This window comes from Uloborus diversus, chromosome 2 (assembly GCF_026930045.1).
Source record: "Uloborus diversus isolate 005 chromosome 2, Udiv.v.3.1, whole genome shotgun sequence".
Classification (NCBI taxonomy): Eukaryota; Metazoa; Arthropoda; class Arachnida; order Araneae; family Uloboridae; genus Uloborus; species Uloborus diversus.
In genome coordinates, this window is record NC_072732.1 from 221,257,483 (window position 1) to 221,275,156 (window position 17,674).

At 33.1% G+C, this 17,674-nt stretch overlaps 1 protein-coding gene across 1 annotated transcript; it reads left to right on the forward strand.

Annotated features, from left to right (window-relative positions):
• Positions 1–583: 583 nt before the first annotated feature.
• LOC129216281 (peroxiredoxin-4-like) lies at positions 584–16,676 on the forward strand. The gene is made up of 6 exons (XM_054850491.1): positions 584–886; positions 5,325–5,442; positions 7,358–7,474; positions 8,276–8,398; positions 10,171–10,336; positions 14,467–16,676. Exons 1-6 carry the CDS (start codon positions 733–735, stop codon positions 14,518–14,520), a joined length of 732 nt encoding a protein of 243 aa, XP_054706466.1. The 5' UTR covers positions 584–732; the 3' UTR covers positions 14,521–16,676.
• The last annotated feature ends 998 nt before the right edge of the window (positions 16,677–17,674 follow it).

Genomic DNA, 17,674 nt, shown 5'->3' on the forward strand with positions numbered 1-17,674 from the left:
ATATAACCAAATAGCTAAATACCATTTTATAATCTCAAAATTGTGCTTTTATTTGAACTTAATTCAAAAATTATAAATTAAAAACCTTAATTTCACAAAAAATAAACAATTACGGAGATGGTTTTTACCAATTTCAAATCTCCACACGTGAATGAGATACTATATGGGAGAGAAATGTGATATTTGCAACATCAAAATAGATCTCATGCAAGCAAAATTTCCCTGGTCTTTCTTTCAGGAGTAACTTAATGGTTTTCCTCTTTGTATAAAAATATAATACGAAGGCATTTTAAAGATTAAGATTTCGAAAATTGATTTATCCTTCAAATCTTACCCGAGCAGACAGAAACAAAACAATTTCAAAGCAGAAGACACAAGCAGACTATTGCCAACTTTGTTTTTATAGTCATGTATCGGAAGTTGGAATAAAAATCTTATTGTGAGCCGTATTTTCTGATTTGAGAAACAATTACATTGAGCAGGGATTATTTTAAATCTATTTTGCAACTATTTCCTTCATCAAATCAAAGAATTAGTTTGAAATTACTACATTTCTCACAAACTGTAACCGGTTCATGAGGAAAAAGCAAGAAGAAACCATGACTCGTAGGATTTCGATTTGAATAAAAGTGAATTGACAGATGTACAAATCCGAAAAGATAATCTGATCTCTGGGATGTACTTGAGTAAAAGATTACGTTTGCATTTTTAAATTCTTCCACGTTGTTCACAATGGCTGTAATCTTTTTCTTCATTGTTGCTCTAACTATTCCGGCCGCTACTTTTTCGGAAGAAGCCTGCTATTCGTATGCCGGTGGTCATGTTTATCCTCAAGAAACAACAAAGTCCTCTGTCGGGCAGAACTTAGTTACCAGCAAAGCACAAAGTATGCATTTTTAATTGCAGCTTTGATCGCCAGTAATCTTGGTTTTTAGAATTATTATAGCGACTTTAATTTTCATTTTTATCCTTTGAACCTTCTTAGAGCATATTTTGAATGTAATTACTGACTAATTAATTTTTCTATTGCTGAAGTAACTTTTCCATTTAGGATTTTGGTTGCAAGTTTAAAAATTACAGACAATGCTTGCTTTCAGACTTACATTTTAATTATATGGGGCTTATGTGTATTTCATACCTTAGAATGATATTGATCATAATGTTAGGCCCATTTAAACGATCCAAAATTAAATATACAAATACAAAAGTGACGACCAACAACAGGCTCTGGGCCCAGCTAGGCTGGTCCGAGTCAATTCAGTAATAGTCAATGTGATAAATGCTGTGCAATATTTTGAATGATTTAATTCGGTATAACTTTGATTTACCCCCCCCCCCAAAAAAAAAAAAAAATTACGCGCCAAATCTGGCATTTCCTACGAACTTTTTAGGGTTGCTGTTTCTTATTTTGGTGTTGCCAATTTAGGTTTTTTCAGCTTTTAGGTTTTTGCTGTTGCCAAATTTAGTATTTTCTTATATTTTGTACAATTTTTTGAGATTTTTTTAAAAGTTTTGTGATAACAATTTTTGTGGCAACAAAGTTTTATGTCAACAAAAACAAAAAAAGTCGCCAAATTTCCGATTTGGGGGGGGGGTATATCAAAGTAGTTCCTTTAATTCCTGTACTTCATTTTTTTCAACATGTAAGCTGAAATTATTTCTTAGCTCTAGATTAGCGGTCATAGGTCTCCAACGGGTGATCATTTCATTGAAAATGGTGACCAAAAAAATCAAGTCTTGGTCCCCAGCAGTGGCGAATATATGTTTGTTTCATTATTTGTTAAAATTGTACTGTATATTGTGCTACAACAGCACGCTTCCAATCTTAAGACGTTTTGTATAACAGTCGACAATGCTTGGCACCCATAGGCGGCTTGTAGGTGGAGCAACTGCCTCTCCTCTTTCAAAAGTACAAGGACTTCGCACCTCTATTTTTTTCGAGTTCAAAACGAACAATAGATCAAAAATATTAAAATTGATCATGGCCCCCACTAGATTGCGCTGGCCCTTAACGAGCCTTGACAATTTATGACTTTTCTGTGTTAAACCAATGCAGCTCATGCATCCACCAATCGATGTTTCAAAGTTTGTTTACTTTTGATTGGACGTCGCCTATTTTGACTGCATGAGGTGCTGAAGGGAACTCCTGCATCAACCAAAGGCAAAGTAATGGAAACGGGTTCCCTGTAGCCCTCTTTGTTGTGCTATGAGTTCTGCATCCACCAAGCATTGTCGACTGTTACACAAAACATCTTAAGATTGGAAGCATGCTGTTGTAGCACAGTATACAGTACAATATTTAACAAATAAAAAAACAAACATAATGGAAACAGGGGTTCCCTCTAACGCCCTCTTTGTTGCCATGAGTTTCCGTAATTATCACAGCCTATAGGAATTAAGTGGGGCCATGAATTGATTTATTCATGTGTTAAATGAAGAAATAATTAGCTTAATTACTGTGTATTTCATATTTTTTCATAAAAACTAAAATGTGGCTTTAAATTGTATGAAGGGATTCTGTCATGTGACCATCTGTCCCCATTGTTGAGGCTGTGTCACAAATTTTTTTGATGAAGTCATTTAAGCAACAATGAAATTAAAATTAAACTTTAAAAATAACTTTACAGGCACTGTGCACCTAACCTGCCCCCCTCCTCACCTTTCTTTTGACCCCTCACTTTTTAGGGCACCAGCCCCCTATTTTTACAACGTATTTCAGAGCAAATTCCCTTGAGGTTGTTTATTTTTGTGCTGAATCTATATTTTTTAAAAGATGGCTACCATTTTTTGTATAGTAGCCAGTGGCTACTATTCAGGATTTTTCATCTAGAGCTTTGCTTAAACTATTCTGCCATGCTAAGCACAAGTCATTTTTTTAATCAAAATTGAGTTATTGTCAGGAATGGTTCTTTTTCACTTATTTTACCCGAATGCAATGTTTTATGGTTACCGTATATACTCGCGTATAAGTCGAGAAATTTTGTCCAAACAATGAGATCAAAGGAAGGGGAGTCGACTTATACGCGGGTCAAATTTTGCGAAATTTTTTTTCCGATCAACGAGAGCCGGGAAGCTACGAGAAATGCCGATGTGCGGTTACAGGTAGTTGCTGATAAGTTGATCGTGTGAAAAAGTAAACTTATTCAAAAATAATAACTAAAAAAACCTAAATAATACACATAAATAAAGATAATTTTATTCTTCTTTATTAAGGATCAAATCAGCATTTAACAAATATCGTGAAACGTATGAAAATATTTATCGTCAACAGTCACGCCATTCAGACTCAGAGTGCGTTCGACGCGCACGACCGGCAGCGACCGGTTAGTTCATCACGTGACAGCTAATGATCACGTGCTCCAATCAACCAATCAACTGCTCAGAATGGTAACCACTGTGGTAACCGGTTGATCATAGAACGCTTCGGTTAGTAACCAGTTACTTACCGGTAGACCGGTGAGTTTCGTCGAACGCAACCGATGACGACGGAAGCGGACTTTACTGAACTTCTTTTTTGCGTCCGACTCGGAATCCGAGTTTGAAGGCTTTTAGAAATGTTTTCCTATTTAATTCCTATTTTATTTGTAAATAAATGTGTTCATTATTTTGAAATTTCTTTGAAAATAATTCGCGATGTTTTTGGAAAGTATGGGGATCGACTTATACGCGGGTTTTAGATTTTTTCTGGATTTTTTCTCTGAAAAAGGGGGGGTCGACTTATACGCGAGATCGACCTATACGCGAGTATATACGGTATTTGTTAATTGGAAATATTTTAAAGAAATTTTGAAAAATTTTCATTTGAATCAAATACATGGAGGCACATGACTTTAAACGGAAATCTTTCATTTTGAACTAGACTGCAGCTACCACTTTTGCATTTAGCACGGCAGTATTCTTTTCAAAATTATATGAATTTTTATTTTGTTCTGGTTTTCTTGTGATATCTGCATTCACCTAACTCCTTTGCTTACCTGGCCTTTTTCTGTTTTTCAAATCTGTGTTTCGCAGATATTTTGTACGTTATCTTATGTAATTTTATCCAATGTCAATAGAAGAAAATCCACCTCATAATGTTTAATGATGTTAGCCAGACTAAAGCCCTAAATCGTAATTTAAGTAGCAACATATACACCATCTTGGGGCTGAATGTTGCTTTCTTCCTATGTCTGGTATAATGAAGTAATGTATTTTGCTTCTTGATTGTGAATTAACATGGAGCTAATAAGAAACCACAATCAAGAAGCAAAACCCACTCCTTCACTATAGCAGATATAGGAAGAAATCATCAATTTAATCAATGATGATGGACATGTCGCTCTTTATTCTATGGTTCAGGGCTTTAAGCAAGACCTAGATAAAATTTGAAACTGTCTGAATGCTCAAACATATATTTTTTAATGTCTGCAGAACAACACTGTGCCCAAGTGATGTAAGCCCAACAGCAAAATGTACAGTTGAAAGCAAGTCGAGTACCTCTATGTGACCTGGATTTTTTTTTTTTTTTTTTAATTATCTTCACACCTGTTTCAGTATAATTGAGTAGGTGATGATTGGAACATTTTTCGTTTTTTTTTTTAAATCAAATATTTTTTTTTTAAATATCAAAACTGTCTACTACCCTTGAATATTTTCTGCAAATGGTGTTCATATTATCTGGGTCTGATGTTATCAAAACAGCTATATGCCAATTGCTAACTAATCATGCACCGAACTGTTTATACAAAAAAAAATTGCATAGTTATGCCATACATGGTAAATAATTTTAATCAATATCGAGTTGCTCTATTTTTACTAGAATGAATCTCAGGTGGCCATTTGAAGTAAAATAATTTGAGATGCAAAAATGCTCTGTCAGATAGGGGCAAATCGCATTTAGTGGTTAAACTAACCTCTCTCTCCCCCCCCCCCCCAGAAGTTGGAACTTCTTTGCTTTTAGTTTTTGTTTTCTTTGCAAAAATGTAAAGACATTCCTTCTCCAGCCATTAATAAATAAGTTATTAAAAATGTCAAATTTGAATATTTCTAATCTGTACTAAAATTTGTTTTCATGGGGAAAATATCCTGCTAAGCCATGGGGAAAATATCTGAGCCCCCCCCCCCCCTTCCATTAAAATTTTGTATATTGCGAGCCCATGACTATACGCAATTGATTTTGATAATCGGTAAAATAATAAAGGTGTGAAAATTTTTCAGCCTAAAACCTTTATCCAGTTTGATTCTGCACTTCTTACTTCAATGACTGCATTTTCAAAAATGTATTTTTTGATTTCAGAAGCTCTAATTTTTTTAAAAATATATATTCCACTTAATCTATTTTCTAGTTTCCAAGCCTGCTCCAGCATGGGAGAGCACAGCCGTCATAAGGGGAGAGTTCAAAGAATTAAAATTAGCAGACTTCAAAGGAAAGTACTTGGTATTCTTCTTCTATCCTCTTGATTTGTAAGTATTTCCACTAAATTCTTCAAATTATTCCAGCATTTAAATTTGAGCATGTTTTGCCTAAACAGTAAAGCTTTCATGTTATAATTAATAATCAAATTAACGTTGGAAGCTAAAAGCAGTTTTAAAAATCACAAAAAGGCAATGCTCTAAAAAAGTTATTTTGCACTCCAAATTTTTCAATTTTTCTACTTTTCATAAGGGATACAGTTTGATATTTTTTAGAAAGTGAGACTCATCTTCCTTCAAGTTTTGTATCTGGGTTCGAAAAAAAAAAGTGATAGGGCTAATTTGCTGCCTCTTAAAAATTGCCACCCTGGGGAAAAAAAAAAAAAAAAAAAAAAAACCTTACTCTATGCTAGATTTGGCACTGGTTTGGCATTTTAATTCATTAGTAATCTATTTTCCAATGTTAAAGATATGAGCTTGTCCCGACACTCGATCTTTTGTAGTGAAAAAAGTGACTCCTTGTTGTCCTGCCACATAAACGCACTTCTTTATTGTTATTTTTAGTTTTTTTTAAGAGTTTTTTTTCTTGTTGAATATTTCATGGTTTTTTTTTTTTTTTTTTAATTACCTATGTTCCAGATGAGAATTTGGTCTTTGTTTTGGAAAAAAACACCTGATAAAAATATTTTTAGAAGATAATCCGAAAAGAATTTTAAATTTATCAGTAATGTCTAAATTTTCTTTGCCCAATTTTGTAGCTTGGGTTTTTTTTTACAGGTTAAGGACAGGGAGGAGGGATTAACACTATGCTAAATCCCGGACTAAAAGAAGTGTTTCCCCTCTGAACAGAATGTCTGTGCTATATACCCAAATATTGCAAACTTGGTTAAACTAAAGTTGGTAGCATTTAAGAATTTGAGTAAAATTCTAGAAAAACTACATGGAATTTACAATAGGAAAATTAAGATTAAAATGGTCAAATACTACTGAAATGTTTGAATTTTATCCCTGTTAATGTCCTAAATTATTAAATAAATAGTTTTAAGTGTTTCACCTTAGACCTTTCTAGGTGGGTGCTGCACCCTGCACTCTTTTGCGTTTTTCAATGTGCACACCTCCTTGCCCCAAGTTTTGACATAACTTCATCCCAAAGGTTTTTTGACCTTAAAATAAATTTTCCTTGTTTCCCTTATAATTTGATTTAAATATAAATCTTCGAAACTTAACATTAAACAGATTATCGGTAATTATTAAAAAATAATTACTATTAAAAAATACTTAGATTTTGAATGCATATTATATGCATAAAAGGGAAAAAAGCACCCTACAAACTATCTACTCAAATTTGGTCTTTTAATTGATTGAATTGCCTTTTTATGTGGAAGCACCCTGCCCCTTTTTTTAGTCTGAAGGGAACATTAATTTTCATAAAAACATGTTTAAGATTATTGTAGTTTTGTGATATCTTCAGTGAGTGCTAGTGCATATCTGTTGAGTGATATCTTCAGTGCCCCGGCTCTAGTAGTTCTGCTGCCCTAAGTGATATTGACAAGTCCCCCCCCCCCCCCTTGAATAATAACAGTAATATAAAATAATACATCAATAAAATAAAAGCAATAGTAAAGTGCTTAAAACTAAAGTGAGTTTCTAGTTAAATTCCAAACTTGGTGTTGCATATACAAGCTCTCTCTGAATTATTATTTTTTTTTTTTAGTATTGAAGCAGTGAATCTTTTATGCCGATTAAACAGATATTTATACTTTAAAAAAAAAGTTTCAACTTCAGAATTTGCCACCCCTAAAATCTGCCCCTCTAAGGCGGCCGCCCAGGTCGCCCACCCCAAAAGCCGAGCCTGTATATCTTTCATAGAAGGATAGATAAAACACTAGACATTTTCTGTATAGTTTTCCTTAACCAGTATGTTGCCATAAATTAAATAAAAAATAATTGTTCCTTTTCCTTTCAGCACTTTTGTCTGCCCGACAGAAATTATTGCTTTCAGCGACCGGGTGAAGGAATTTCGTGCCATCAACACTGAAGTAGTCGCCTGTTCAGTGGACTCTCCCTTTACCCACTTGGCATGGTGAGTGGTCAAATTGTAGTTGTTGCCTGTATGGGAAAATTATTCCGAAAAAATGAAGTTATTTTCTTTTATTTCTTTTTTTTTTACCCAGCATCGTGTATTTATATACAGTATAACTTTGATTTAACAAGGCCCAATTTCGTCAATTTAATGATAGAGTTCACTGGTTCGAATTTGAATGTATTAAGTGTCTATGCTCCTTGATTTAACGATAATTTTTTCCAGTCACTTGACAATCATTAAATTGAGGAGGTTATGCTGTATTTGTTGATGGGAAATTTTCTCTTACTTCTTGAAAACTCAGAATTGAAAATCTCCAAATCCGATTGCATCTGCTTCATCACTTTCTTTTTACAGTTATTGTTTTGCATATACATCAATAGTTTTGTATTTGCCATTAGTTTCAAAGTCTTGTTTTATGTTCTGTAGAGGACTTGTTCTTTTGTTTTGCCCATTTGTAAGTTTTCATCCAATTGCATCCAATTTTTTAAGTCGACACCATTCATAATAATCCCCCCCCTCCCCCCCCCCCCGCCCCTTGTGGGCACCCCTGCTCTTTTGCACATTAAAATGTACGCCCAAGTAAAGGATGTCTGGTTTCGTGTCCATTAGAAGCGCGTGGGTGGCTTACTGATCACCCTTGCGTAAAATTTAACTCTGCGTTCGAGGAGGCAGGGCGAAGTGCTTTCTCGTGAAAAACGGACAATACTTATTAATTTTGCAAAAAGATTTAAAGATGAATTTATAAATCAATTTTTCAAAATGTATTATTTAGTTTTACCTTTTTGTTTCCACCAACAGGATGAACACACCACGCAAAATGGGAGGATTGGGTCCCATCAACATTCCCCTCCTGTCGGACTTGACGCACCAAATCTCCAAGGACTATGGAGTGTACCTCGAGGACCTTGGACACACCCTCAGGTATTGTTTACGCATGAATTAAATATTTGTATTGGAACCTTGGCTGTTTTGCAGTTGGGTGTCTAAGATATTACTAATCTTTACTTGAACTTCCTCTGTATGTTATTTTAAAAAGTTATACAATGTTGAAAATGTTACGAGAAATATGGTGGGCTTATGTATAATTTCTGAATTTAATTGAATGGCAATGCAGCATCCAATATGATGAATTCTTTTTTTTTGGGGGGGGGGTCACTTGATTGATCATTTTTATGTAGCACTACTGAGATTTCTAGTTTAGAAAAGTTATTTTATTCTATAAATGTACAAGTCTGTTCATGTAATTAATTATATACTTTGCAGATCATTTAAAATATTTTGGTTGTTTGCTTTTAATAAATTTTATATAGAATGATCCCTTTAGCTAATAGTATCTGTTTTGTAGGGAAAAAAGGAAAACTGAGTCCAATATTTTACATCCATTATAGAAGTTGGCAATAATGCCACCCAATATGTATGCAATGCTCAATATTATCCTATAATCAACATTGATGTTCATATATATAGCCCAATCATTGAATTAATGAGAAATTTGAATCTTGCCACTAATGCAAGAAAATAAAAAACACAGAACCTTTTAATTCCGTGTGTTTGAAAAACTGCTGATTATGCAGATAAAATGAGCAGTATTTTAATCACAAATATGTACTCTACAGCAATAGGCCTCTTTAGAAAGATTTTCTGGTTTCATTTTTTTTAAAAAATGTCCTAAATTCAGTATTTGCTAATGACAAAGTAGTGACTCATTTGAAATTGTCTACTGGCCCTTGACTAAAAATTTGAGCTTTCAAGTATGCAGAGAGAGAAATTGTAGAAAAAAAGCATCGAGTGAGGATAAACTTTGGAGACAAAACCCAATATAAAGTTGACTAAGAAAATGGCAGAACTAGTGAAATTTTAAATTTTCAAGAAGATTTTTAGAGTTTAGGTTAAAAAATGATTTTTTTTTTTTTTTCAAATCAATTGATGACACTGTGTTTCAAAGTACAACCTCCTCTATCTGGACTTACTGGGCAATCCGGATAAATGATAATCGGGTTTATGAGCAAAATAAAATCTTAAATCACAGAAGTTATTACAACAAAAAACAATGCTTTGAACAAAATTACATAAGATTCCTATAAACACTTTATCATTCATAGCTCAACTGCAGTGGTGTTGAATTGACCCTATGACAAATATGCCGTGATGTTTACTAGATTACTAGAATTTATTGTACAATCTATGCAAGAGCTGCACATTTTAATTAAAATAAAAAATAAAAGTGAGGCATACCTAAGTTATTTATGGGAAAATTAAACATTCTAAAATCTCTTTGAATGTGATCCAGATTAACCAAAGATCTGGATAAAAGGGTGCCAGATGAATGAGGTTTTAAAATAAATCATCTCGAGAAAATGAGGCATTTATTGTGTGGAATTTTAAAATGAAAATTTTGTTTTCTGTCAGTAACCTTGTTATTTATCATGCTTGCTTTCGACGACCTCGACTGGTAACTGGTCGGTTGATCACATGACAGCTATGACGTCGGACAAAAAACATGCAGGTGAACTACTACTTATTATTGGTCAAAAATGTCAGGTGCTTCAATCAACAGCTTAAATTGCGGTCAACTGGTAGCTCATAGAACGCTGCTGTTAGTCACTGGTCGAGCTCATCGAATGCAACCTATGTGAGACGTTATGCATACTGTGAAAAAAGTTTGTTTTTTTCTCTTTATGATCAATTCCTAGGGGCCTGTTCATCATTGATGATAAGGGCATCCTGCGTCAGATCACCATGAACGATCTGCCTGTAGGTCGATCTGTGGACGAGACCTTGCGCCTGGTACAGGCTTTCCAGTACACAGACAAGCACGGAGAAGTGTGCCCTGCCGGCTGGAAACCAGGAGGAGACACGGTGAGTGGTGGTTTAAGAGAATAAACTTTCACTTTTTAACGGACTTCAGAAATTAGGCGATTAACAGTTCATGCCATAGAAGTTTAGAAAAAAGAGTCACCAGTCCCATGGATCAATGACTGTTAGATTTCACTTATTTAAACACACTTTTAGTGGTCCATTCTGACATTTTGGTTTGAAATAATGAAAAGTTAAAAAAAAAAAGATATGGGTGGTTCTCCAAAATCCTAGCAATATTATATCACAGGAACCTAACATTAAATTGTTTGACCTAGAAAATTTTTGCTCTGTGGTGTCAACCTAACCAAATAAACTAAATAAAGGAACTGAACTGAAATGAACCCAAATTTCTTTTAATTTCACACGCACCCCCTTTTTCTTGCCTCCCACCGCTCATGGAGGAAAATCAAATCGCACAATAGTTTAAAAATTCATTATTAAAGTGTATACGTGAGATTTCGTAACAAAATGTCAAAAAAGGATCATCTTTATTTTTGTTAGGAACTACACTCTAAACGGTGCTAGAATACCCCAAAACATTAGTTCCTATACCGCTAATGGTGATCAGGGGAAACAGCCCATAAAGCGATTTTTATTGAGTGGGATTTTAGAAAAAGTTGCAAGAATCTTACAATCTTGCACCCTAAAGAGAATCCCGGTTATGTTTTACCACGAAAAGAGTGGGTCAAACTTTCACACCAAAAGAGTGACAAAATAAGTTTTATTGAGTGTTAACAAAATCTTAACAAGAGTAATAAAAAGAGTAACTGTAGCCTTATTAGCTGAGGAGGGTTTTTTTTTCTAATGGCATCTTCCTTTAAATACTTATGTACAACGAACGAAGCACCGTTTATATTATTAATACATTTTTTAAATTGGTCTCTGCAGTCCCCAATACATAGTATCATATACCTATTGTACATTTCTTCCTTATACGCTATTTAATGCAGCCCCTTCAAAAACGTATAAACGGTGCTTCACTGTTTTTTGTCCTTATTTTGGCTAGCACCAAAATGTTATTTTTAGTGTATATTTTATTACTTATTGGTATAATTAAACTGTCACAATCGTTATCAGCATTGGATTCAGAATAGAATTTAACATACAATATTATTCTAAACCAACAAATAGCTATATTTTCGTTTAGTCTTACTGTTTATCGATTCTAGGTATGTAATTTAGTTAATTCTAGAAAAATGTTTTCTAATTTTTCTATGTTAGAAATTTCAAGTATCTTCACTTACCTATTTCAGCAACAATACAAGCAACGATAAAATTAAAAATTTTAAAAACCGCCGGCTGAGTTGCAACTGTAGAATCAAGAGGGAAAATTGAAAATTCTTTCAAAAGTCTTATACTATTGAAATCGGTTACAAGTATTTTATTTATTAACAAATAGAAACTGGCAACAGATAAAAATTTTAAATCATTCCTTTTAATTTCCTTGTCGGCCAACAATGAATTCGGTTACTAATTGCTGAATAAAGGCTTAGCCATATTTAAAATCTGCTTTAAAAAGGCGTCATAATTCAAATATATAACATGGGAGTTCCAAACACATTCTATCAAACGCAGAAAAAAATCTTTATTTTGGTACTAAATTTTAAAATTTTTAAATATGTTTTTGCTGAAAAAATCGCAAAAAAACCTTTGAGGTTTTTAATATCTTTGTTAATTAATGCCATCCAAATATGTAACCTAGCTAAGAACACTCTCGATCAACTCTCTTTTTGAACAAATTTCTTTTTTTCCAGATCGGCCCATCCGTTTAGGCACTAGAGTGCCACAGACAGATACACACACACACACATCAAACTTATACCCCCCTTTCCATTGTGTGTCGTGGTTAACAAGAAGTTCTGTCTAGAACTAGACGAGCCTACTTTCTTGTATACCCATACTACTTTCTAGTACCTGATCAATATTCTCAAAAATAGCTAAAATCGCAAATGTTGTCAAACATATTTTCAAAATACTTTAAGCTGATTTCTAGGATTAAAATATTCCTCACTCATCTAAAAAAAAAAACCCGACCAAATAAAATGGCAGCAACTTTTAAACAAAGCAGCTAATACATTTTTTTCCATTAAAAAAATCTTTAACAGCTTTCAAAACGAAAAAACAATAATTAAAATTAATAAGCTCATTAAAATAAATACATTATATCAAAAAAAAAATTGTTTCTTTTTCCCCTGTTGCCAAAAACAATTTTTTAAATGAATTGATGCACTTACCAAAATAAATAAAAAAATAAAATGTCAACTTAACAAAATAATTTTCATTGTCAAAAAAAAAAAAATCGTCAGCGCATATCTTTATGTAGAAACATAAATGACTTTGAGTTTATTCGCCGAAAACTGAATACCTAAATTAAAACTTTAGCGTAAAAATAAAAACAAGTCAAATCAACAATAATTATTTCACAGTCAAAACCATAGCTTCAGAGTCTGAGTCAATCTCATTTAGGGGTAAAGGAGTCGGAGTCGAATATCTAAGAATCGGAGTCTGCCATTCGTCCACCGTGTATAAATTTTTGCCAAAGCTACGAAGTCAGAGTCGAAGTCGGGGATTTTGGAGTCCGATTAATTGTCGGGCACAGGAGTCGGAGTCAAGTGCCCCTAAATTCTCGGAGTCGATGACTGGAGTTTGGCATCAAGAGCTATTTCCAACAAAATTTGTTTGAAGTAAATCTGCCTTCAAGTATGGAATCTACATTGACTTTCAGTTTCCCCGTAGGCGCTAATGTTAAGGGATTTGAACTGTTCAAAATTGAACGGAAAATTGTTCAAATCAAAAAGATATTTTATATACAAGTTTTTCATCAAAAGCTTTTTCCTACTAAGTTTGTTTGAAGCAAATTTGCCTCACAGTTCGGAATTGCCTTGAATTTCCCCGTAGGCGCTAATGTTAAGTTTCTTTGAACTGTTCAGAATTGAACAAAAAATAGCTCAAATCAAAAAGTGAAATAACGGAATGAGGTGTCCTTGCCGAGATCTTTCGAACAAAAAAACGTTTTCGACTCGGACTATTCATTCAAAAGTTATTAGGGGGGGGGGCAGACAGACAGACCAACAGACATTTTTTCCCATCTCAATACTCTACTTTCCAATTATTAATTTTTCAATATTTATTTATTTATTTTTGACTTTTTTTTGTTTTTCGCGATATTTTTAAGATGCATTAAGCCTTCTTTCATGCTTTTTTCTTCTTTTTCTGACTTTTACTGGGAAAGTAGGCTAAAAATGAAGAAATGTATAATTGACAATGTCTTTTTGAAAGGTTTTTCTAAACAACAAATGAATTAAATCAAATTATTCTGCTGCTACAATTTTTATTTATTGTTTGCCAAATTTAGCCTATTTTTGATAGATCTTACTTTCTAACTGATGTATTAAACTTTTCTTCTGGAAGTATTACCAACAAGCCCGGCTCCATTGCCTAGAGGGGCATATTTCATGATAGCAAACTGTAAGGAGGCAAAAAAAATTAAAAACTCAAATTTGTTCTTTAGTGTTTCTTTTGCAGCAATACATGAGAGTATGCTCAATGATTTTAAAAATTTACTTTTGAAATGCGGGAGCAGCACTTGTCAACATCGCCGGAAGCGACAAAACTACTAGAGCAAGCCCTGATTGCTAGTGCTTTAAAAAGAATGTCAGGAAATTGATGCAAAGGCGTGTTACCTAAGATCAGAATTATATTTAAGGTCAAGTACAGAAAAATAAATTAAGGTTATAAATCTTACTTTTACAAAATTTATGATTGGATTCATATTTTCGTAAGATTACATGTTGTTGAAGGATTTTTTTTTTTCTTTTAAAAATAATTTACAGTAATGCTTAAAAATGTACATTGTATTTTTGTTATTTAACAAAATTATTATTCCATTAAAATTGAGGGGAAAAGACTACATTTAAATGTTTGTTTTTGTTAATTAAAATCTAATTAGCAAAAAGAGAGCTGAACCTTAAATTAAAACTTCTTAAATAAATTTGAAAATAAAATTTATTTAGTCTCATTAAATGTGGAACTTTTTCAACATTTCTGAAAGAGAAAAATATATTTTGTATGTTACATAATTTATATCCTGCTTATGCTGATCTTGTGATAACATTATATCAATTTTTCAGATAATTCCTAATCCAGCAGACAAACTCAAGTATTTCAGCAAGTTTGATTCCTAAGAACAAGTAACACTGCATCTATTTTTGATACATTTTTCTATGTAAGCTCGTGGTGCGTCAATAAAGTGAAAAAAAGCTTATTCAAATAATTTTATTAAACCATTCAATACATCCATTATGAGAGCGAGATTCATGTCTACAAATGACCGAAGAGTAATGTATATTTCCAACTTAAGTACATTAAACAAGTGGAATAGCACCTCCAAACAATGTAAAATGTTAAAACAAAATAAGAGGGATCTAGTAGCAACATTCAAATTCCACTTTGCATTTAAAACTAGTAAAATAACTCTAGCTTTCTAAAAACTATTATTCTCCAACAATAGTAAAAGTTGAGACAGGGAGCAAAGGGATGCAAGTGTCAAAAGTAAAAGTTTTGAAGTAAAATGAATGCAGGTTGAAAAGTTAATAGGCATTTATGGAAAAAATTTTCTAAATCATGTTGCATAACAACACCTACAAAGGGGTACTATCTCTTGTCCCAAAACAAGTAAGTTTCTGTCATTTTCACTACTTTTTGTCGAAATATTTTATTTTCGACGCTTACGTCCCTTTACTACTAGACGTTTGCAATAATTATGCAGAGAACAGAGGCATTTTGTATCTTCAAAATCTTACAATTTAATCTATTAGTTTGGTGGCAAATTAGCACCGAACAAGGTTTTAAAAATTGGTTTTTATTTTCATTGAAAATTAAGTAGTCTATGTACAAAATACAGCGCAAGATAAAATGAAACTCAGCCAAAAACAATTATCTATTAAAATTTTTACTCAATAAAAAAAATATAATTTTAATGCAACAAAGAATATACGATCACTTTTAAAAATAATTAACTACATTAATAGTATTTGCTCATGTAATTTAATTGCAAGTTAAAAAAGAAAGCTTAACATTTTCGGAAAAATAATATGAAAATTGAAATGTCACAACAAAAGTTGCTATGTCACCGTTATTTGTAGTACAGCTATAGTTGGATTAACAATTTTATAAGAAACAAGATCCTTCTTTAATACCATTTATCTGTGGATATAAGGTGGAAAAAAGAAAAAATTGGAAAGAAAATTTTAACTTGGAATTATACCAAACTAGAAAGTCTCATGGAATGCATACATAAAGATTTTTGAAACTTTCAAATGAGAACAAAGTAAAAATAAATGCAAATTGTTTCATCAGTGCATAAAACCCGCAAAAACTCGATTTTAAGCATACAATTATTTGCTAGCATGAAATACAGCATTTTTATTTTTAGTATTTAAAAAGGAAAGCTGTTCACAATACAACTTTTGCTAATCCTCATATCATGCATTGCTTTTCTTTATTTTCATTATGTTAGCAACAAAAAAAGTCAATATTTAAATAACGGTGCTTTTTTTAGCACTGTTCAAACAGGGTTCAACAGTTCAATTCACAACATCACAAAATGTTTGTAAACAAGAACATTTTAGAAAAAATAAAATATTTATGCAAAATAAAAAATATATAGGAACAAAAATGACTAGAATAATTCTCACATTCATCATGAAATAAAAAATCATCATGATTTCATTATCCATAAATAAAAAATATAAAATTGCCAAGCTAATAAATTTAGCAAAAAATGCATGAACCATAAAGTTTTAGAGTATAAAAGTAATTAAGAAAACATTCATGTAAAAAAAAGCAAAATGGAGTAGATAAAGTTCATTCTCTGTGTAACAACCAAATAAAATGGAGTTGCACTAAGAATGAAATATATACAAACATAAATAACTATAAAATTGGATAAGTTTTTGCTTTCAAAAAATGTATCAATGATAAATTTAGAATTCACACTCTCATATCTACTTTTAACAAAAAGTACAAATTTGCTCTAATAACAGACCACTAAGACCATGATTTGTTCATCACAATTTTTAATACACAAATTTAAGCCATCACGATGATTGGCGGGATTTCCGATCGACGGAAAGCTGCCATACGAAGTTATGCAATGAAATTACTAATATTCCTTTTAAACCTTCAGAAATCAATCCTTCATTATTTTTGCTTCCAACTAGTGACCTATCAGTTCCAGCTACCTTTAATTCACCCAAGTAATTGAATGGAGAAAGGTTCTTTGAAAACAAAATTTACTTTATCAATAACTTGATCCAGGAGCAGATACAGAGCAGGGGGGGGGGGGGGGGGGGCATGATCCCCCTTTAAACCATCAACAATATTATTCATCCTTATTGTGTTCAAATACTTCATGGATTAAGTATTAGCAATTGCAGTAATATTTTCAATCTGTTACGCACTTTTCAAATTAAATTTTTGAAATGCTATTTCTTTTCATTGCTTATAAAATAAGCGACATACCGGGTGGCCCAGCGGGTAATGTTTGAAACAAAGTCCAATAGATGGCGCTAGGTGCACGTGTGTGAAGCCAAACTTGGTGCGCATACTCCGTTGAGTGGGCAATTGTAAATGTGATGTTCCTTCATCAGGAATACTTCAGTTTGGAATTTGGATGGCCGTCTGAACAAACAAAATTATCGCTACTGGGGCAGAGAACGGCCAGAGCTCACTGTTGTCCGAAGCCTCCAACCGAAAAAATTTCTTGTGTGGTGTGCAATATCCTCGCATGGTGTGTTTGGCCCTGTTTTCATCGATGGAACTCTAAGCGCGGCGAAATACAGAAAGTTACTGGACACGGAGTTCATCCTTTTTCTTCATGGTAATGACTTGGTCCAAGGTCATTGGTTTATACAAGATGGAACAAGACCACATCGTACCACGGATGTTTTCGAGATGCTCAATGAGCATTTTAGCGATCGAATTATTGGGTTAGATTACCCATTGCACTTCCAAGGTGGTATGGAATAGCCCCCATATTCACCAGATCTGAAGCCCTGCGATTACTACCTATGGGACTGTTTGAAGAGCAAAGTGTGGCAGACAAGTCCTGCGAACCTTCCAGAACTGAAAACCGCCATCACAACTGCTGTCGAGACGATTGACAGTGAGACCTACTCACGAGTAATGGTTGAATTCCAGAAATGCCAAACTGCTGTCCTTGTTAAAGATGGCGGTCACTTCGAATCTCTATATCATTAATAGCCCAGTATGTCCTTTCAATATATGTCATTAAATTCTTTTCGTTTCTCTTGTTTATTTTTATTTTTTTCATTTGTT